This window comes from Dermochelys coriacea, chromosome 1 (assembly GCF_009764565.3).
Source record: "Dermochelys coriacea isolate rDerCor1 chromosome 1, rDerCor1.pri.v4, whole genome shotgun sequence".
Lineage (NCBI taxonomy): Eukaryota > Metazoa > Chordata > Testudines > Dermochelyidae > Dermochelys > Dermochelys coriacea.
Genome location: NC_050068.2, coordinates 288,583,779 through 288,605,833, shown reverse-complemented (window position 1 = coordinate 288,605,833; position 22,055 = coordinate 288,583,779). Strand labels below are relative to the sequence as shown.

The 22,055-nt window shown below is 40.3% G+C and overlaps 1 protein-coding gene across 10 annotated transcripts in view; it reads right to left on the bottom strand.

Moving 5' to 3' along the window:
- MDM1 (Mdm1 nuclear protein) overlaps window positions 1–20,441 on the bottom strand; it is a 44,680-nt gene extending 24,239 nt beyond the window's left edge. For 4 of the 10 annotated variants that reach the window (XR_006274703.1, XR_006274707.1, XR_006274706.1 and 1 more), the window contains exons 1-9: window positions 20,291–20,441; window positions 19,253–19,367; window positions 15,486–15,859; window positions 14,906–15,040; window positions 13,304–13,483; window positions 10,161–10,300; window positions 8,186–8,285; window positions 2,129–2,167; window positions 1,566–1,741 (exon numbers count right to left, since the gene is read on the bottom strand). Coding sequence is in view for 7 of the 10 variants with exons in the window: in XM_038419332.2 (XP_038275260.1) it covers window positions 1,566–1,741; window positions 2,129–2,167; window positions 8,186–8,285; window positions 10,161–10,300; window positions 13,304–13,483; window positions 14,906–15,040; window positions 15,486–15,859; window positions 19,253–19,367; window positions 20,291–20,308 (1,277 nt within the window). In the remaining 3 variants the exon portion in view is untranslated. The remainder of the gene's footprint in view (window positions 1–1,565; window positions 1,742–2,128; window positions 2,168–8,185; window positions 8,286–10,160; window positions 10,301–13,303; window positions 13,484–14,905; window positions 15,041–15,485; window positions 15,860–19,252; window positions 19,368–20,290) is intronic. The other 6 variants (XM_038419339.2, XM_043493693.1, XM_043493712.1 and 3 more) reach the window with 6 other exon arrangements.
- Window positions 20,442–22,055: the final 1,614 nt, after the last annotated feature.

Sequence of the window (22,055 nt, the reverse complement as noted above, 5' to 3'; positions counted from 1 at the left end):
TCTTAACAACAAACCGATCCATATTTTAAAATTAAAAGGGGGTATCATAAGATTGAATTAAAACATAAAGCCACGGGCTTGTTATGCTGTTTCAGTAGAGTACACGTGACAAAGATTACAAACACTGTAGACACTGCGCTGGGCACGCCTCACGCGGCCGCTTATATAGGTCAAAGAATTTTCTAGAATAGTAGTTGGAGGAGGAGGGGAGGACCAATGGTAATGTGACACCACAGTAGTGGGGATGCATGCTGCGAGCGAACACGGGTGTTCTATATAGAGCATATCATGCAATTAAATTAAAACGGCAAAGCCACTTTATTTTTTTTTGAGACATTAGGGCAGGCGTGGACAAACTTTTTGGCCCAACAGCCACATCGGAGTTCCAAAATTGTATGAAGGGCCAGGAAGGAAAGGCTGTGCCTCCACAAACAGTCTGGCCCTGGCCCCCACCCACTTCCTGCCCCCCTCAGAATCCCCGACCTATCCTACTCCTTGTCCCCTGACCCAACCCTCCCTGCTCCCTGGCCCCTGACTGCCCCAACTCCTATCCACTCCCCCGACTCCTGACAGACTCTCGGGTTTCCCACAATCCAACCCCCCGTTCCCCGTCCCCTGACCATCACCCCCAGAACCTCTGTCCCATCCAACCCCCCCAACTCTCTGTTCCCTGACTGTCCCCGGGACTCCCTGCCCCTTATCCAACTGCCCCGACCCCCTTACCATGCCGCTTACCCTCACCTCCCCCACCTCCTGGAGCCTTGGTACGCCACGTCCAAGATCGGCCCTGGACAGCACTGCAGCAGCATGGCTCCGGCGGGACCTGAGCTCCTGCTGCTCGGGCGGCAGGAGCTCGCAGCCCCGCCCCCTTATCATGCGGCTCCAAGCGGCAGGAGCTCAGGTCCCGCCGGAGCCACGCCGCTGTCCAGGGCCGCTCGTGGACACAACGCGCTGAGGCTCCAGGGGATGAGGGAAGGCAGGGACACAGGAAGCCTCTCTGGATGGGAGCTCAGGCGGGCCAGGCAGGACGAGCTTGCCCACCCCTGCATTAGGGTGTGCCTGGGCTCACCCAGCACACCCTGTATGCACACCTATGCACACAGCTGTACATGACAAACATAGGTGCTGGAAGTAAGGGTGCTACCGCACCCCCTGACTTGAAGTGCTTTCCATTATATACAGGGTTTATAGTTTGGTTCTGTGGCTCTCAGCGCCCCCACTATACAAATTGTTCTAGCACCCCTAATAACAAATAAAACACTGGTGAACCTACACAGGAATGTGTGAGGACTGCTTGCCAAGTGAGAAGCAGGCTGCGGGGGAGCGTATCCTATCTTGTTCCTTCAGTAAATGAAATCAAACTTCTTATTTGGGTTCTCAACACATTACAATAAAATTTTAGTAGAAAAGTATTTGACATTCCATCTGCTTTAAATATATTTATGCAAAGTCTAGTAAACATTAGGGATCTTAAAGTTGTGTTAAATCTCAATTTACTTTTTAAAAATTTCAGTTTTTAAAGCTACAATTTTACATTCCCTTCACATCCAGGATAAGCACCTTACCCAGCTAGATCTAGAGCTCTGATGGTGTTGCTAATGGTTTCTTCTGAACTGGAATTTGAGGACACGTCCCAAAGTCTGTTGTTATCTGAAAGAATCTGATTCAGATGATACCGAGAGAAGTGGGTTCCCTGTACTCGTTGCCTGTAAGCCTCCGCTTTCTCTCGAAGTTCTTTCACCTGCACATACAGATGTCACAGGGTACATTTGTTTGATATTTTAAAAATCAGTTAAGTTATTTTGAAGTATTATTTGCACTTGCTAATGCTAATTACAGTAGAAAGGCATGTTACACACAGTACAGGACCAGTCACAGCAAAAATACTGCAAGGTGCAATAAAAGCAACAAAACAAAAAGTTAAGCCAAAATAGCAAATGTATTTATTTAGAAAGCATGTGTTTGAGCAGTCAAGCTAATGCATAGTTACCGATCACTTATTCAATAAGCATGAAAAAATTATGCAGCATCTATGGACAAGTTTAGTGCTGGATTCTATTTCTTCGTCAATGTTCAGAAACCATGTAATTGTTCCAAGCATTAAAACAAGAACTTAGGTGCAACCAACCTCCATATACCACATGTAATTTAGGATGTTTTGAGACTCCTAGGGGGAGGAATACAGAAACAGTCTTAATATTTCTTTTCTACGACATCACGTTAACATAACTACTGTGTGAACCATTGTAAAACTGTCACTGTAGCGCTATGCTGCCTCCTAGAGATTAGGTACAAAAATGTTGTGATCTGTTATATTTTAGCAATATTTTGCATTTCTTGCAGTGATGCATTTAAGCATCTGAGTCTAACTGATCACTTTTAAATCATAACTTCTGAATACTTCAAGGTGGATGTTTAAGTCAATGGATCTTCTCATATGTATAAAGTTAAGCATGTGCAAATGTGTTTGCAGGATCAGGACCTTGGACTGTGAGTTCTTTGACACTTGCTATACATTTGTACTCCACCTAGCACAATGGGGAACTGATTTTGCAAGGGGCCTGTAGATGCTAGTATAATATCAATAGCTACGGCATTCATGCTAAGACACCAGTCACTGTAACATCGAGGTATGAGATGGAAAACATACATTTTAAGAACAGTAAGAAATTACTTTTGGTCTTAAAATATAAACATTTTAACCCCTTAGTTTTAGTCATTATAATGCCATAATATTATTGCTAAAAGTATTTTCACAAAATTAAGAAATTAGATTGTGAGAGCTCCCCCATTTCACACACACACACCACGCACATACACACACACACACACACACACACAATCTTGCCCTCCACTCAAACATTGTTTGCTAATAAAAAAAATCTTGCTTATATTTTTATATTCTTAAGAATTAAACAAGGTGCCTGATAGCAGCAGTATTATTGCTATACTGATACTAGCTCGTGAAAAAGGTTAACGGAAATGCAGGAGAATAATATAATGGCCGAGAGCAGGCATGCTTTTGTATTAAATCTCAACTAATTTATTTTATTTACCCTTCATTCATATATTAGTTTTCTCTGTTTATCCGCTGGAAGAATTATACTAAGGGGGCAAATTCTGCCTTCTGTTTTACCCATGTAATCATAGTGAAGACAAATGAATAGAGGAGTGAAAATTCACTGGGGTTGCATTGATGTTAACTGCAGACTTTGGCTCACTGGGCCTCTCAGTTTAGAAAACAAACAAACTATTCTTTGAGAATCTGTCATTTAAGACTACAGCATGCTTGATAATACAATGACATTTGTAAGATTATTCAGTTTAAGCAGAGGGATGAAAATTAATGATAGTTGATAGGCTGAACTATAACAGGCAGATATAAATTCAGAGCAATAGGACTCTGCAGGGGGAGGAAAGGCATACTGAGAATGCTCTGCCTCCAGTGAATTGTGAAGTACAAAAAACAACCAAGCTCTTTCATTGACCCAGGAGCTAGCATTATCTCAGCAGGACACAGACCCTAGACAGTCCTACTGTGATTATGAATTACCTCACATTAATTTTTTAAAAGGATAATTCAAGGCAATTTTTATTCTACTGCTGAAAAATAACCCTTACTAATACATCTTAGAACAAAAATAACAAGGAGTCCTTGTGGCACTGTAGAGACTAACAAATTTATTTGGGCATAAGCTTTCATGAGTTAGAACCCACTTCATCAGATGCATGGAGTGAAAATACAGGAGCAGGTATAAATACATGAAAGGATGGGGGTTGCTTTACCAAGTGTGAGGTCAGTCTAACGAGATAAATCAATTTACAGCAGGATACCAAGAGAGGAAAAATAACTTTTGAAGTGGTAAGAGAGTGGCCCATTACAAATAGTTGACAAGAAGGTGTGAGTAACAGTAGGGAGAAATTAGTACTGGGGAAATTAAGTTTAGGTTTTGTAATGACCCAACCACTCCCAGTCTCTATTCAGGCCTAATCTGATGGTATCCAGTTTGCAAATTAATTCCAGTTCTGCAGCTTCACGTTGGGAGTCTGTTTTTGAAGTTTTTTTGTTGAAGAATTGCCACTACCATTCTAAAATGTTTTAGAACAGTTTCTTGGAAGCAGTCACTATAGCTAAAGCTATAATGAGATTTTTGTTATAACCCTTGTTTTCACATGCTTTAGAACATCTCTTTTGGGGCTGAAATTGTGTGGTTTCAGTTCATAGGTGAACACTTTTGCAAAATTTGAGAACAGCTTCAGGTGTTTAAATTACTAAAGAGTGAAAAAACAGTTTAGTTTATGGGGGTGTGATGATGTGTGAACCCCTGACTGACGTGTGTGCTGGCATGGACCCCCATACTGTAGATACAGTTATACCAGCAAAACTGCACTTTTGCTCAGGAGAGGCTTGAATAAGCTATGTGGCCGACTGACAATATCTTGAGTAAATCTTATTGAATTAAGAAACTTTTTTGAATTTGGTTAAACCTTATTCAATTAGGGTTAGTACCTTTGGGCTTCACAGAATATCAGGGTTAGAAGGGACCTCAGGAGATCATCTAGTCCAACCCCCTGCTCAAAGCAGGACCAATCCCCAGTTTTTTTTGCCCCAGATCCCTAAATGGCCCCTTCAAGGATTGAACTCACAACCCTGGGTTTAGCAGGCCATTGAGCTATCCCTCCTCCCTCCTTCACTGTATTAACAATGCAATTGTGTATGTGCTATTGTGGTACTATATGTACCTTCTCTAGCAGGAAGGGGGATGCTAATGTACTTCTTCCATTATCAGCCCTTCAGGCGACCTCTCTGGTAAGATGTACATATACTAATTCAAACTGGATTCTCCAGGGAACAACAGACAAAGAAAGGCTTTTTGGATAAACACCCTGGTTTTAAACTGGCTCATGGCCTTCTTCCTTATCCAGCAAAGAGAGAGGACTCTTCGTCCTGAGGGCCCTTATTCTTTGGGAAGAGTTAAAAGGACTGGATCTACTGAGGCCTCATAAATCTGGGTGCTTGTTCTGAACTGAAGCTGTGATGAACTTGTAGCCACAAGCAGTCCCTTTGGGTAAGGGGTTGAAGGACTGCTCCTGTCAGAATCCATGTTAGGGTGAACTCTGGTAAACTTATTAGCATGCATTTAAGTTCTTTTATTTTTAATATATTTTCTCTGTAATGTTTTTTATCTTAAGAATAAAGTAGGCTTGCATAGGAAGTGCTGTGTAGTACCTTATAACGTAGCAATTATATCTATTAACCGTCTCTGAAGAGAAAGCAAGCATGTGTCCTTGAGCAACCTGTCTGTGCTGGGGATAATTCAGTGAAGGCAGAAAACTGTGTATGCTGGAAATACCCCTGTCAGGAGGGAGAGAGATGCAGGTCTTCAACCAGAAAGGCATCAACTGGGGATCTGGAAACCTGAGAGTGGGTGCCCTTGTTGGGGAAATACAGGTGCAGTTGCAATGACTATGCCAGTAAAAATGCAGTTTTGTCATTTTATTCTGCGTCCGCTCTAGGAGCACGTTGCCAGAACAGAATACTGATATAACTATTAGAGTGGTAGCCATGTTAGTCTGTATCAGCAAAAATAACGAGGAGTTATAAATAAATAGCTCAAATAAATTTGTTAGTCTCTAAGGTGCCACAAGGACTCCTCGTTATTTTTGCTGATATAACTATATTGGTAAAACCTTCAGAGTATAGATCTGACCAAAGGCTTGGGAATGGAGATATAACACTTAAGGAAATAAATACAGGCGTGACTGGCACAGTTTTGTTACTTTACCTCTACCTGCAATTTAAAAAGTGTAAGAGGAATGCGGGAACCTATCTAGCTATGATCAGCAAGCAATGTTTTGTAGATATCAGAGCAGAGGCCAGTCTTAAGGAGAGATATGATAGAATTAAGATAGTAGTTGTATAGCTCTTTTCATGGAACCTTTCCACATGCATCCAGGATGGCATGGAGAAGGCAGGATGGTGGTTGAAGGGAGAAGCTGACAGGGTGGGCAGTAAAAGCTAGTGATGTTGGCAAAATGACAGTGGTGGATGACAGTGTGATAAATTACAAAATCAGCTAGGCAGAAAAGGGCTAAGTTGTGAAGGGCCAAGCACATTTGTGTCACTGTTTTTTATTTTCTTTTTTTGGGAAAAGGAGCGGGATTGTTCTAGGATTTTTTATTTAACTGATCATAGCTTCACTTTTTCTTCCAGGTAGGGATTTATATTTGTCTCACTGATTTGCAGAAATCTATTTCTCAGATGGTGGAATTCTTTTAAATTGCAAATGTATCTGAAATATTTTATTCGGTTCTATTTATTATTTGTCACATATGGTCTGATCTTGCAGGCCTTAACTCACAGAAAACTAGTGGAGAAACAAAGATCAGGTCCATAAGAGTTTTTAACTTGTTTTAAGTCCTTCTTGTACCTTTTCTCCTGAAGCTTGGTAAATTCCCAGCTTTAACTTACTTTTCCGCCTTTACTACTTCAACTCATTTTTAATTAATTAAAAGGTATAATAAAAATAACTGCAAGCCTCCCTAGTGAAACTATTTCAGAGACAAAGAGTTATATTGTATTCTCATTTCATTGTGTGAGGATATTAGTCAGACACAGTAATAAGAGCCAGCAAGATGAGAACACCCCTCTAGAACAGTGGTGTTGGAACACTTTTAATAGCGGGAGTGCTCAAAGCCATTGAACCAAACTGTAAACTGGGTATATGATGGAAACCACTTTAAGCCAGGGGGTGCTGCTGCACTCCTGCTCTAAGAGCTATATACTGCTCTGTCTACATGCACAGCTAGTCTGATATACTCTCAGGTGAAGTACAAATCAGAATCTAAATGGCAGAGCCCAGTCAAGGAAGTTGAAAGGGAAAGTTAAACAACTTTTGAAGTATACACTATAAAAATATACTGTCATAAGTAAAAGAGAATCTGGTGGAGAGAAGAGTGAGTGAGTGAGGGTACAATCCTACCAGTTTTGTTTTGAATACTTCATCATGGAACCTCTTCATTCCCATGTGACTTCCAACTAGCTTTCTCTGTGACTCCCCATAAACAAAAAATCTCCTGGGGAAGGCCAGGCTCAACTGGAAACTCAGGTCTATTGTCCTAGAATATGGGAATTTGCTCATTTCTCTTACTCCCTAATGAAAGGTCACACGCATTTACCTCCTAAAACTCTCCACCTCACCCCAGTAAGGATCACTATTGATAAGGCACAAAGTAGTTCTCCATTAACAGCAACTTCATCCATGACTTTGATAAATACTGCATGATTAGACTAAAAAGTAGTAGGAAAAAAGATTCTAGTAGATAAACATTTTATTTCCTTGTCCTCACCCACCCCATAACCAGTTTGGGTCACCTTGCAGCCACACACTAGCTCAAACTCCTTTCCTGGAGTTTTGAGTGTTACCTTCACAATATCTCAAATCCTAGGGGCATGGGAAGTCGTCATCTGAGAAAATGGTATTTCACTTTAAAAGCAAAAGGTTTCCATAACACTTGCAATTAGAGTGTGCTCAATAACTTAGAAATTCCTAAAATGTTAAGTGTACTAAGCTGAGGTTTAATACATACCAAAAGTAAAAAATACTGTTTGTTTTTAGTCCTCTTAGGTCCTCATGAGTTTGGTTTCACAGTAATTATTATGAGGTTCAGTTGTTCTAAAATTTTACAATGACACATCTCAACAAACTACAAAATTAGTTCCCCATACAATACTATATATACACATTTAGGCAAAACGTATCTTTATTTCAACAAAGCAAAGTAAACTTGCATGGTATAGCAAGTGAAGCAAGGGGTTGGAATACAATTCCTTTTCACTCCCTCTGCATTAGTTTCCCTGGACATTGACTCTGCAAACACTCAGAATGAGAGGCCTTTCCCACAGACCATCTCAATTACATTTCCACTCTGGTTTGGTCATAACTAGTTAGACCCTACCTTCTCAGCATGTCCTAGGCACAGAAGTCCCACTGTGGAGTCACAATGCCTGCCCCATGGACCACACAAGGATATTGCAAGGATTTGATCGAATGGAGTACCTTGGGGTTGGTCCCCCTACAAAGGGGGTGAATCCTGAATTCCCTCAATGGGAGAGGAGGACCCTCAGCACCTTGCTCACTGGGGCCCTAAAAGAATGTTTAGAAAATTTTATATGGATACTCACTTGATCTGGTATGTTTCTCCTGATACATGACCAAGCTCCATCTTTGTATAAATATTGAGCTGGAGACAAAAATTTTGATCTATATTCAGTGTTCACCTTCCTAGAACATTGGGGGGTGGGTGGGGAAACAGTAAAATTTTATTTCTTTTTGTTTATCATCTAGGAGACTGTTTAAAAACAAATTTCATAATTACAAAAATATAATAAGTGCTCTTTCACAGTAAAAGCTGCATGACAATTAAAGATGAATTCCAAAGCTAAAACTTTGAAAAACATGTGCCTCAAGTTAGGCTCATCCATATTTAGGCACCTAAAAGGGTAGTGTGATTTTCAAAAGTGCTCAGCACTTACTAAAATTAATTAGTCTTCACACATTTCCCCTCATGCGAAACATATAAACATATACTGAAATTAGCTCTGTCTACCTAAAAAATTGCTGAGCACTTCAATCATCCTCTTTTAATCTTGGCCCAAAATACAACTAACTTCATTTTCAGCATAAACTTGAAATAACCCTTTTGTCCAACATCTCTTCAGGAATACAGACTGTAAAAGGCAAAAGTAAAATTAACCCATATATTAATATGGAGGAAAAATTCATAGTTGACATCTCTCCTAACTTTTGGACAAAGAGAATCCTGTTTTCCCTTCCCTGAAACTGACACAACTTGGTCCCGTATGTTCTACTAATGATGGTGTGATTGAACCAGCTCAAGAAGCAACACTGCAGAGCATCCACACTAGTCATTCTGTTTCAGGAGTATATACTGCAAAGTATTGACACATATCAGATGCAGTTTCTTTCTATCAATAGATGAGTGTTGTTTGTTTGCATGCGTTCACAATTTGGGTTTGCTCTAGTAACTGCTTTGAATGCTTCTGTCTTGCACAAATAGCCACTGTAGAATCATGAAGGGCAGGAGTTACAGCCTTACAGAAAGCAGATACCATGGCAGAGGATCACCAGCCTTCCCTCAAAAGCCATTGCCAAACTGACTCTGAGCCTGAAAGTCGAAACACTGACAATCAAAGAGTTAAGGAGCCTAATCTCATTTTATTTTCATTTATTTTTCCATGAATAAATGCATCTGTTGCCTTTGTGTTTTTTCTTGGTTTGTAGCAAAACAAACTTATCTTACAAGATCCAGAGACAGGAGTGACCCAGGCTTAGACAGTAGATACTGAGCCACCCCATTCCAGTACAACCTTAAAGAAGACAAGTGGGTGAAGGAGCACAATGGGGAGGCACATGGATTTACTAGAGAATGAAGGTGGTGGGGTGGATTGTAGGTTTCTGATTAATGTCCATTTTCTGGGGTTTTCTTTCTCTTTTTCAGATCTTAGAAGCACAGGAGCTGCTGCTTTAAAAAAAAACATTAAAAAAATGTATGGACTGCCAAGGAAATTCTGGCAATGTAAGTAATGCTGAGAGGCAGAAGGTGTACGCAATACCCATAGCATCATCTGACTAACTCAGTTTTCTCCATGTTTTTCAGGTGACTCTATGGCTCAGGAAAGTTTTCATGTTAATCTTGTGTGCCGTCCTATGATGAGGTATGGCGGGGACAGGACAGAGCAGAGAACAACCAAGTACCTCAAGGCCAGCATACAACCAGTAAGTGAGCAGGTTGACAGGTGACTGAGTTAGCAGACTACATTTTCAAAGCAGTCACTGAAAGATAAGCAGCAGCAATAGGGGACTGGACTGGGAGAACTAACCAAACTCCTGCTTTTGTTTCCAGCACTACACTGGTCCAGCGTGAACTGGTGAAGGATGATGCAGTGTTTTGGTTTATCCTCAGCAAGCACAATCACAATGCCAATGCTAGTATGAAGTTGAAAAAAAAGAGGTATATGGACAAGAGATATGCTAAGGTAATGCACTTGATTCCAATGTCAAAATGATGAATGCTCACCACCACTCACAATATTAGGATGCTGAATACCTAAGTTCAGTTTTCCTATATATACATACCCAAGACTTGTATGTAAAGAGCGGGGCTTTTGAGTAATATGTTGTTTATTTTTTTGTTTGGGTGGTTTCTGTTCCGTTTCTGATTTTCCTTGTTTTGGTGAATCACCCGCTGGCTTTAGGAATGTTTCTTTCCTTTCATTCTAAGGCAAAGATAATTTTAGAAATACCATTTTAACTAACAAACTAAACAACCTCTGCAAATGCAAATTCTGTATCACACTAGCCTTTTTTTTTAAAAAAAAAAAAAAAACATTTTAAATGATAGAATCATAGAAATATAGGGCTGGGAAGGGACTTCAAGAAGTCATCAAGTCCAGTACCCTGCACTGAGGCAGGACCAAGTACCCCTAGGCCATCCCTGACAAGTGCTTGTCCAATCTGTTTTTTAAAACCTCCTATGATGCAAATTCCACAACCTTCCTCAGAAATCTATTCCAGAACTTAAATACCCTTATAGTTAGAAAGTTTTTCCTAATATCTAACCTACATATCCATTGCTGCAAATTAAGCCCATTACATCGTGTCCTACCTTCAGCGGACATGGAGAACAATTGATCATAGTCCTTTTTATAAACACCCCTTAATATATCTGATGATTGTTCTGAGGTCTCCCCCAGCCTCCTTTTCTCAAGACTAAACATGTCCAGTTTTTTAACCTTTCTTCACAGGTCAGGTTTTCTAAACCTTTTATCATTTTTATTGCTTTCCTCTGAACCATCTCCAATTTTTCCCCTCCATTCTTAAAGTGTGGAGCCCAAAACTGGACACAGTCTCCAGTTGAGTTGAAGCCTCACCAATGCTCAGTAAAGTGGAACAATTACCTCCTGTGTTTTACATATGACACTCTTGTTAATGCATCCCAGAATTATATTAGTCTTTTTTGCAACTGCATCACGTTGTTGGCTTACATTCAGTTTATGATCCACTATAACCCCCAATTCTTTTCTGCAGTACTATTGGCTAGCCAGCTATTCACTAGGGAACTTTTAGTGTACGCCAGCAGGGTCTATGGCCAGTTAGTGCACACCCGCATGTTGCGCACTAACACACATGTAGACAAGCTCTCATACACATATTTAATGCAAACTCTACAAGACAGCAATGTTAAGTTTGCATGTTTTGAAAAAATCTCAAAGCCTGGAAATGCCAATATTCAGGTTCCTACTGCAACATTCACTCAGCCACATCATACATCCTATATACTTTATGGAATATATTTAACATAAAACTATACATTTAATAAGAAACCACAGGAATAAAACAGCACTACACCTATGCAAGGTGGCTAAGTTAATACTACTATATAAATCTTATCTTTGCATTTCTGAAATTTAAAAAATATGGTACATCTTTAATGTTGCACTAAAGTAGGGGGAATTTTTGTATTTCTTTTATTATTTTGTAAGAAAGCCTCTAAAAGTGACCTGAGAAGAATTTTAGGATTTTTTTAGAAAACTTGGCTTGCACTCTTTTTTTGCTGCGTTGTGATTTACAAAAGGTTTGAGGGTTTTTCCCCTGTTCAAATTTTTCATTTTTTCTGCTTGTTTTTTACCTTAAATCTCAGCTTTGTCACATGTGGCTGTCTGGTTTTGCTGGAGGCCCTCAGATGTATATTGCAAGAGCACACTGTAACTGAAGGGGCGGGTGTGATGAATCTTTAGAAACACACTGTTCTCCAAAATATATATTCACCACTGAAGATAAATATATATATAAAAAAAATGTTTCAGATAGTGTAACTAAAAATTCCTTACTCCTTCATTTGCTCAACTGTCTCTTCTCTTGTAATGTATAATTTTACTTAATTCTCCAGTTCTCTTCCTGGGTACACTATAACCTGTATTTCCAATGTTTAAAAATAAGCAGAAAACTTAAACCAAACCCCAAACTTTTCAGATTTTCTTCATACTTGCTAGAGAAGCAAAACAGAGGGCAAAAGCTGGTTTGTCAAGAAACAGATATGATGGACTGAACAGAGTTCCATCCAGACCTCATTACTGAAGGATGCATCGCCTACTCCGTAGGGCTTTAAAATGGGTAAAACAGTGAGCAGCATACGAGAAAAATCTTGTTTATCCTACTACTGTGCAAAGTAGGTTAGATTTTATGTATTCTGGAACTCTCAGCCAGACAGAATACCATTATTCCAGTGGATCTGAATTTAATAAAAAGACTATCATCATGTTCCCTGAAGGCTGTGTCTACACCTATTTTTTTTCTAAACATTTTCCACTACTGGTATAATTAGTTCAGCTCTTCTACCAGGAAAAAAAGCCCCCGTCATTACCAGTGTTTTTACCATAGTGTATTCTAAACCAACTCAAGATGAATTGGTGCCAAACCTGCATCAACAACCCACACCTTCTCTAAACTTCAAGTGCCCTGGTGGTAGTGCAGCTGAACTGGCAATAGCAACGGTTAAGAAATCTTTGCAAAAATAACTTAGTTTATGTAAGACCTAAAAGGTAGCTGACTGCTGTCTGGGCTTTACAAAAGACATCCTAATGTTTGAACTAGACACTGGAATTTGTCTATACTACATGGTGTGCTATCAACTTAAAAAGTGAATTGAATAAAAGTTAAAAAAAAAAATGGGTGCAGGGATTGTAAGTGTAACTATAGTCTGAAAATTGACTGTAAAATTGGTACCTTTACACACACTGGATTTGTTCCTTGTACATGTTCAAATGCATAGCTTTGGACTTTTGTGATTACAAAAAAATTATTGCTTTTTACTCCTGTTAGACTTGGAGAACCAACACACTCAATAGGAAGTTAACTGAATTCTATTCCTTCTTGGTCATCAAGAGACTGCACAGGTGCCAAGCAGGGCATAACTGGGCTGGCAGAATCCATATTGCTGGCAGCAGTACACAGAAAGGAAAGAATCTCAGAGCCAAGCTAAGGATTTGGGTTAGCATTTAGCAAAAAGAAAAATCTTTTCTTTTGGAAACTGAACACACTTCACACAGAAATCACAGAGACAAAACCAGGGAGCCTCAAAATGTTATTTTTAGAGTCCTTTTTTAGAGCAGAACCATTCCCAATGGACTGCAATGTCAAATGTAATAATTATAAAACTTAACAGAAAAAAACACTACAAACAGACTACTGAAATACCATTCAAAGATGTATATGAATACCTTTCTTTCAGGGGAGATATTTACTGGTGCACATACAGGAAATTCTCTCTCTTCCAAATCACACCTCAGTTTTGGTCCCATCGCTGGAGGAGAAACTTTGAAACTTCTCTCATATTCAGTTTCAGGGATAATTGTGGGAGACTTAAATGGAGAAATGGATTTACTTGTATTGTGAATAACCTTTGAATTTAAAAAACAAAAGAAGTTGATTTGCTAATCTTAAAGTCCAATTTTCAAAATTAGTTACCTTAGTGACTCCTCCAATATGCACACAGAGAAGCAAAGGGTGAACAAATACTGCATGAGGAAAAGTTACCTATTAGATTTATAGGCTAAATGGGGAGATTACTTAATTTCAGTAATTATTTTTCAGTTTATTCCTTTGCATGAATGTAATTCAGAGACATTTCTAAGTCTAGACCCAACTACTTTTCCTTATTTGTGACTTTATTTTATTTTTTTTAAAAGAGCATATTTTCTTCCATTGGGGACGAAGGTAGTTGACAAATCTTTGCAATTCACCTTTAGATTGATATTCAGGATCACAGATTTTTGAAACAATACATGATAAAACCTACATTACAGCCTGTCAGTAAGTACTGATGGACTCTCTCATGGTTTAAAATAAGGCTCTTATTGCACAGTAATTGAGCCATTCCTTTTTCTGCAATTAATTCTGTGTTATAAATGAAGATGTAATGTCAAGCAAATTCTACAACTGGTCAGACCTGATCTTCCCACAGACTACTGAAACTTAAAAGGACACGCCATATGCCATAGAGATAAATTTTCCTCGACTTTGCTATATGGGCTTGGATTAGAACAATTATCTTGAGGTCAAGATAATTTGGGCATTCTTAATACACCTGTTTAAGGATCAGGTATCTCTACTACTGTAATATTCAGATGTACTTTTCATCAGGTTGTTTACAGATATACGTCAGAAAGTCAAGATACAATACTCTGTTAATAACACTAGAATCTCATGATAAAAATTTCAATCTTAAACCCTGATACTGCTAACACTTTACATGTGTATAACTTTACTATTCTGAGTAGTCCCATTGATCTCAAATTTGTAGTAAACAGTAGTAAAATTAAATTTACACATGTAAACATTTGCAGGATCAGGACCCTTACACTGTATGTTTTTGGAGTAAACTTCAAAAGAAGAAAAAAAAAACCTTACAGCTTCAGACTTCCTGTTCTTTGCTATGGAACAGCTGTTTTAATGAGCACCAATTAGGAGAGCATCGTACAGATTAGTAACAGAATCTCAATGAAAAGGAGCGCCCTGTGAAGTCTTTCATAATTTAAACAATGTGATATTAGAACACCTACCTATTATTGAATTGATCCTGCAGACTCTACGCAAGCAAAATTCCCACTGAAGTACATGAAATTGCAATGAGAGTTTTGCTTGCATAAGGGGATGCAGGATCAGATCCTTTTATAAGGGATCATATGTGAATTAATGGGCTTTTATATATTATAAAACAAAAGTGGCACTGTAAATAACATACCAATCTACCATAACAAAATATAAGGAAAGTATGGTAATTAAATGACTTTGACTGATAAACTAAATTATTTTAAAATTACCTGGTCAGCTGCAAGCATTGGAGAGTTTTTTGGGGGGGTTTTCCATAAAAACTGCCTTTGATATTCAGAATTTCTGGGGAAACTATTTGAAGGTGAAATATTCATGCCCGATTTCTTTTGCAGGACTCTGTGAAACTGTCAATGAATCAGAAAAATCGCAATTTATTGTTCTCCTCTACTTTCTGTTGCTGCAATTTTCTTTTAACTAAGCTATTATAATCCACATTCTTAGATCAGGCCAACTAACTGAATGAAAGATACGCCATCTCATTCTCGACAACATCTTGGAAGACTCAAACCATGGGCTAAATTCTAGTTCACTTGAAATAAATAGTAAAACTCCCATGGACTTAAGTGGAATCAGAATCTGGTCCTATTAAACAGCTCTTCCAACATAATGGGGTCTTAACATAGATTAACATCAAAATACAGAGTTGCATAGAGACAAAGTTATAACAAAAAGAAGAAAGTTTTAAGCATGAAAGCTTGCTTAATTGTATTTAATTTACTGTAATAGTCACATTATTAACTTCAACCATAGATTATAAGAAAGGGAAAAAGGTTTTCTAATAATCCCTACCCCATTATCCATTTTTTCTAAGTGCTTTTTTGGAGATACAAATACTGCTTTTTGGTTCACTGGAGTTGGGGGTGGCAACTTCTTCCTACTGTTTTCTGCAAGAGTGATGGCTGATTCAATTCTAGAATCTGCAGAGCGAGACCGAATTTTTTTAGAAAGCCTGGGTGCTTCAGGTGTTTCAATGTTTTCCAGATTTCTATCATTATTGTGGTTATCTGTGTGTGACTCTGCAGGCCCAGCGCCTTCAAATTCTGGTGTGTTGTCCAAATATCCCTCCAAATCGCTGTCTCCTCTCCAATCAAAGGACTTTGAAATCTGTGGGTTGAAGTAAGGCACCCTTCTCTTGGAAATGAAGTTTGGCTCTCTTGTGATTCCTACAAAATATGCATTAAGCTTGAGCACAATAAAATAAGCCTATTAGGATTTAAAGACACTGGAACGCAAGATCAGAATGTTAACATACTGGGTTGAGAATCTGAATATATAACACTAGACTGATTTTTAATAAATTTTGTAGATCTTTGAGCAAAGACAATTTACAAACTATGGGCCTGTGAAATGTTGAGCTCTTACATACATGCTGAGTGCCTTTAATTCCCAGCTGAGTCAGTGGGAGATGTGAGTGCTTAGCCTGTCACAAGATCAAGTCGTACAAGCCTCTTTTGCAACTTCCATTGTAGTCAATGGGAGTCAGTGAGCATAGCTGAGGGCAGAAATTTAACCCGTAACCACTACAAAGATTAATTTGGCTAAAATTATCAAATCATCAATCTGCTCTGGCCAAGCGTGGCATGGAACTTCCTAAACTACTTATGTATGTTGCATAGGTGCATTGCTGAATAGGTTTTAACTTTACAGTCACTGGAGAGCAGTAACCTGTCACCATATGCATAACAACATTCTGCACAGACATCTGCACAGATTTCTTCTTTCAAAAAAAAAAAAAAAAATCTTCGAGAGTAGCCTTTAAAATAACTTAATATCTTTAATACATTACATAATATTTTTAAAGCTTAGGAAACATCTTTCCCTATTTACACAAAAAAGAGACACTGATTATCTGAGATGGTTTTAAACAATAAAAAATAGCTGACTTATGTAAGATAACGAGAACAAAATTAGTCATTTTAAGAGTGAAATGAGTGGTTAAACATATAGTAGTTAAATAAAGTGTGACAAGAGAATCCTGCTGGAGAGTGTTAAACAACTAACAAAGGACTCTATTTGGCTGAGATGAATAATTGCAGAGTACATAAACTAATCTGTGAGGAACTAGGGTACAGCTGGAAAGAGAATAAACTGTCTTTCAGGCAGAAGGTAGCATATAAAATATCAGATGCATAGAATGTTTGGGCTACAAAGCATATAAATGCCAAAAATAGCAATGTAACATTTGGAGGAACACTGGGAATATGGCAGAATGAAATTTTCAGCACTCAAGCTGACCTATCTGTTTGTTTGGGTAAGTGTTATGAGTAATTCTTAAATTGCCACAATCTGTTAAAAGAAACTATTAAGTATGCATTTCAACAGAAAAGAGCCAAAAGTGAGCCAAACATTATCAGTCAGTGGAGACACCAATCTGTGTCTGTGAGTAGTGTTCCAAGGATGTGTGTGATTAAATGTGACCAGAAAAAGAGGTGGGCATATAAAATGGAAGCAAAGATCTGGGAGACATAACCTAAGCACAACAAAAGCTATGAAAACAGATGGCTTTTTTGCCAACCCACATGATTTTGAGTCTTGTGATATCTGATGTTTAGCTTAAATCCCTAGTTCCCAGAGGCATGTGAGTAGATGAGAATCTTAGTTTAAAGTTTCTAGCCCTCACGGTTATGGAAAAAAGCTTGAAAATGTGAATTTACAAAGGCTCAAATCAGAAGGCAATAAAAATTACACAATTTTTTTAATTGAGATTTTAGCCAATTCTGTGACTTTGGGTCTAAGACATGATTTTTGAATGTTTGGTGTTAGTAATACTGGATTCAAATAAAAGGGAATTCTTGTAGCTTTCTTGGAATTGCTTTGAGAGTCTTGCTGTCACTGACCACTTGAAGACCATGTCGGTTTGAGAGACCAGAGAGAACCAGCAGAGATAACATAGTTCCGACCTTTTATTTTGTGTCCTGACACACACGCACACAGAAGACTCTGATGGCCAGGTGATTTTTAAATGCCACCTGCAAAACTCCGAGGACTTTCCAAAAGGGATGCGGGGAGCTGTTTAACTTAAAAATCAACACTGCTGAATTCATTCAAAGTTACATTGAAGTCCATCTTGTGCAACAGACTGAAGCAAAAGGAATGGAAAAGCAATTTCAAAAGCATCACTGAAATTTTTAAGATCTTCATTTTGGAAATAATTTGACTAAATAAAATCCAGTAACATGGAGACAACTTGTTGATTATAAATTGTTAAAATGCAAGTACCAGTTTAAGACACAAATGGTACTTAAAATGTAGTATTCCTATGAAAACAATGGGTAGAAACGTGCAGTTTCCTTCATAAGAAAATGCAAGTGCAAATGTTGGGACTTGTATAACAAAGGCACTTTTGTTAGAGAACTGCCATAATACTGTTAAATTAACTCTCCATGCTAACAAGGACTGTGATTTATTTCTAGCTCAAGAGAATAAAAAAGCTTGCTGTTTTCCTAAAGTAGATATTTTCCTATCTGTGATTTGATCTTTCTTGAAGTTATCTTTTTTTAAAAACCTAAACTGAGATTTACAGTTCAATTTAAAAAAAAAAGATCCAGGCCAAGGAGAAGGGCATGATGAACTATCCAAACCATGATCCTGATTGTGCACAGGGCTGAGCACAGTACCCTCACTTTGGAGCTGAATGTGCTCAGCACCTCCCACAAAACCCTAGTTCCATGAAGAATTGAGCTCTTGGGTCTTGATAGTAAAGGCACTCAGCATCTCACAGAATTGAGTCCCAGGTGCTTAATAATTCACACTTCATGAAATCTCATTGCAACTCACCTCTAATTCTATACTATGCATGTTCTCATACTGCTCTCATAACCATAGTATGGAAGTCTGAGAGACTTCCAGTAGCGCATTAAGCAACATGACTGCAACCTGTCAGGTGTTTATTCTCATTCCCTCAGCAAGGGAACGAGTGTTCTGTTTTGGGAATATGTTTAATAATACCATATGCATTGCTATATGATTGTTAGAAAAGGCAAGGTCAAAGACACTACCTCGCACTTAGAGCAGAAGGTGGTGAGATGGAAGATAGCTTTGTGAAGACAAGTAATTATCCTATCAAATTGCCTGATGCTTACACTGACAGCCAATTTTACTACCAGTAGATGACTCTTATAATGCTTAAATGTCAAGCTCAAACAAGGCAACCAATCTTACTCTAATATGTACACTGGCAGACTATTTCATATCTATATCCCTTCATTAATCTCTTATGCCTATTCACTAGTTCAAACTTTTCCTACTCATCTTTTGCCTTCCACCTCCTTTGTCATCTCTTCCCATTCCCGCCTCTGTCTTGTTTCATGCAAAGAGCAATACTGCCTAATTATTTTACTATAACTAATTTGCTTTATTACCTCCACCCTGTACCCCTGCAATACAACCCATCTTGTGCTAACTCTGTGCCTATGTTTAGAGCTGGACATACACCATTGAATGACATGTACATTTCTCGCTTTAAATAAATAATGTAAACTAGTTCACTCTCTGCAAAACTTGGGCTCTATGCAAAGATGATGTATGAGTTATGGCAATTATTTCTAATAGCTTACCTAGTTGATCAGATCGAAGTCCAGCCCTTGAGGATTTTTGCTCTCGTGAAGGGTTACAAAACTCTGACAGATCTGACTTCTTCCATTTGAAGTTCCTCTTATATTCACTCAATCCCTACAGCAAATGGACATACACTGGGAGTAGTGCCATTTTTCCACCTACCTCTCAACAGCAACAGATCTCCCAGCACTGAAATATCCACAGGCACATTGTAAAGCATAATCGGTCAGATAAGCAGGTAGGTAACTCTGCTTCTAAAACAATCTTGATCAAAGTAAGCAAAAAGTTTTTGTTCTGTTTTCTGACAGTAATGTCAGAAACAGTGCAAATACAAATTCATTTCACATGTCAAGGATACCGTCTAGAATCTGCATACTATTTTAAGTTTTAACTACATTTTTACAAATAAATACTATGGTTCCAGTTCATCTCAGAATTGTTCCTTGGATCATATTTGTCTGAATCAATCTTCTTTGGAGTAAGAACCTTATTTTTCTACATATTCTGCTGAACACCTCGTACATCTCTTGTACTACAGAAATAAGAGCGGGATGCCACATCCCCTTAGTTTGTCTCAGTTAAGAGACCCGCTACTGGAGGAGCACCCACATGCCACCCCCATCTTGTGCTAGCCTGGTGCCACACAGTACCTGTACCAACACACAATCCTTATCCTGTACTCTACCTCAGTACCCCAATGCCCACCCAAACGATTCTATGCCAGTGCAGTGCCCACACAGATCCTGTACCATCCCCTCATCCCGTGCCAGCCTAGTGCTCACGCAGGTCCTGCGCCATCCCCCCATCACACGCCAGCCCAGGGCCCGCGCAGGTCCTGCGCCATCCCCCCATCACACGCCAGCCCAGGGCCCGCGCAGGACCAGGACCGACCCTGACCCCACTCCACGCAGCTCATCACCCGCCCCGTGGCCCGCTGGGTTCCCACAGCGCCGGGGCCCGGCCGGACGGCGCGGGGGGCAGGCCGGAGACTAAGGCAGGGCCCGGGGGGGGGGGGCCGGGCTGGCGGCCGCCCTCACCTTGAAGCGCACGGGCATGGCGGCGACGAAGCCGCTCCGGGCAGGCGGCTGTAAACACTCCCGTTTCCCTGGCGAAGCCCCCGGCCTGGCTTCCCGCCCCCCGGCGCCTGCGCAGGGAGCCGCCCAATCAGGCTCGGCAGCCGGCTTCCCCCTGCGGGGGGAGGAGCCGCAGCGGGAGCAGGGCCCGGGCCCTGCCCATCCGCGCGCGGGCTGCCGCCGCCGGGGGCTGCCCCGAGCGCGAGGCTAGCGCCCAGCACGAGCCCGCTGGCTTCCCTCGCCGCCAGAAGCTGCCGCGGAGGGGATGGTCGCTCCCTGCGGGGCTTCTGCTTCCCCGGGCTGGCTCCTAGCTGGGCCTTCCGCCGCTCGCCCCTCCGGTGCCGAAGGGCTCCAGGAGCGGGCTCGGCCCCAGCCGCGCGTCGCTGGTGGATTGGTGGGGCGGGGCTCGCTGTGAGGTGCGGGCACACGCGCCCGCTTGCTGCTGGGAGGGATGCGGGTACGTGGCGCACCGCTTCCAATGAAGGAAAGCGGGGAGGATCCTAGGGGGCCCCAAAGAGGATCCCAGGGCTGCACGTGCCCAGGAAGGGGAATAAGCTGTACTGGTACAAGGTGCAATACTAGTGTCCACTGTAACCGAGGCCAGGTTTACACCATAAATAGGGTGACTAGGTGTCCCAATGTTTAGGGACAGTTCCGATTTTGGGGTCTTTTTCTCATATAGGCGCCTATTACCCTCTACCCCCTATCCCGGTTTTTCACACTTGCTGTCTGGTCACCCTAAGGATAAACTTCCATTGGTATAACTGTCTGCTGAAAAATTCACACCCCTGACCAATACCTAATCCCCATGTAGACAGGGCTATGTTGACTCCTGAGCTTCTCCCCTCTATATACCCACCGCCTCAGGGAGGTGGATTAACTACTCCAATGGGAGAACCTTTCTGGTGGGTGTAGTGTCTTCACTAACCACTACAGCGGTGCAGCTGCATCGGTGCAGCATTTTAAGTGTAGACCTGTCCTGAATTCGCACTAGGGAGTTATACCCATTTAACTATATGTGTAAAAAAAAAAAAAATCACATCCCTAATCTGTTAGTTACATCAGTACCCAACCTGAAAGTAGACCAGGTTTTAGACAAATAGAACAAAAGTATGTTTCATGTCTTTCTGAATCCTGTTTAGACACTGTGCCACTGTTGTTCCTCCACTCTTTGCAGCCATTCACTGAGCCTTATGGAGCCAGCAGACCTTAATCTGTCTCCTCCCAAATCTCTGCTCAAGGCTCACTTCTTTTGACTAGCTTTCCACTCCTAATCTCCATTGTGGCACTATGTGTGCCTGATTATACTGAATTAAAAGAACATGGTATAGAGAGGGGCGAAACACTAGAAATATTAAACAAGTTTTATGCAGTATTTCTGTCCTCTGCTGTTGACCCTCTCCACCTTCGTACCTAGCATGATCTGCTGCTATTCACTGATTTGTCTGTCTAGTGTAGACTAAGCTTTTTGAGGTATCAGAGTAGCAGCCGTGTTAGTCTGTATTCGCAAAAAGAAAAGGAGCACTTGTGGCACCTTAGAGATTAACAAATTTATTTGAACATAAGCTTTTGTGAGCTACAGCTCACTTCATCAGATGCATTTGCATCCGATGAAGTGAGCTGTAGCTCACAAAAGCTTATGCTCAAATAAATTTGTTAGTCTCTAAGGTGCCACAAGTCCTCCTTTTCTTCTTGAGGTAGGGATCTTATTGTCTTTGTCTGGAAAGCA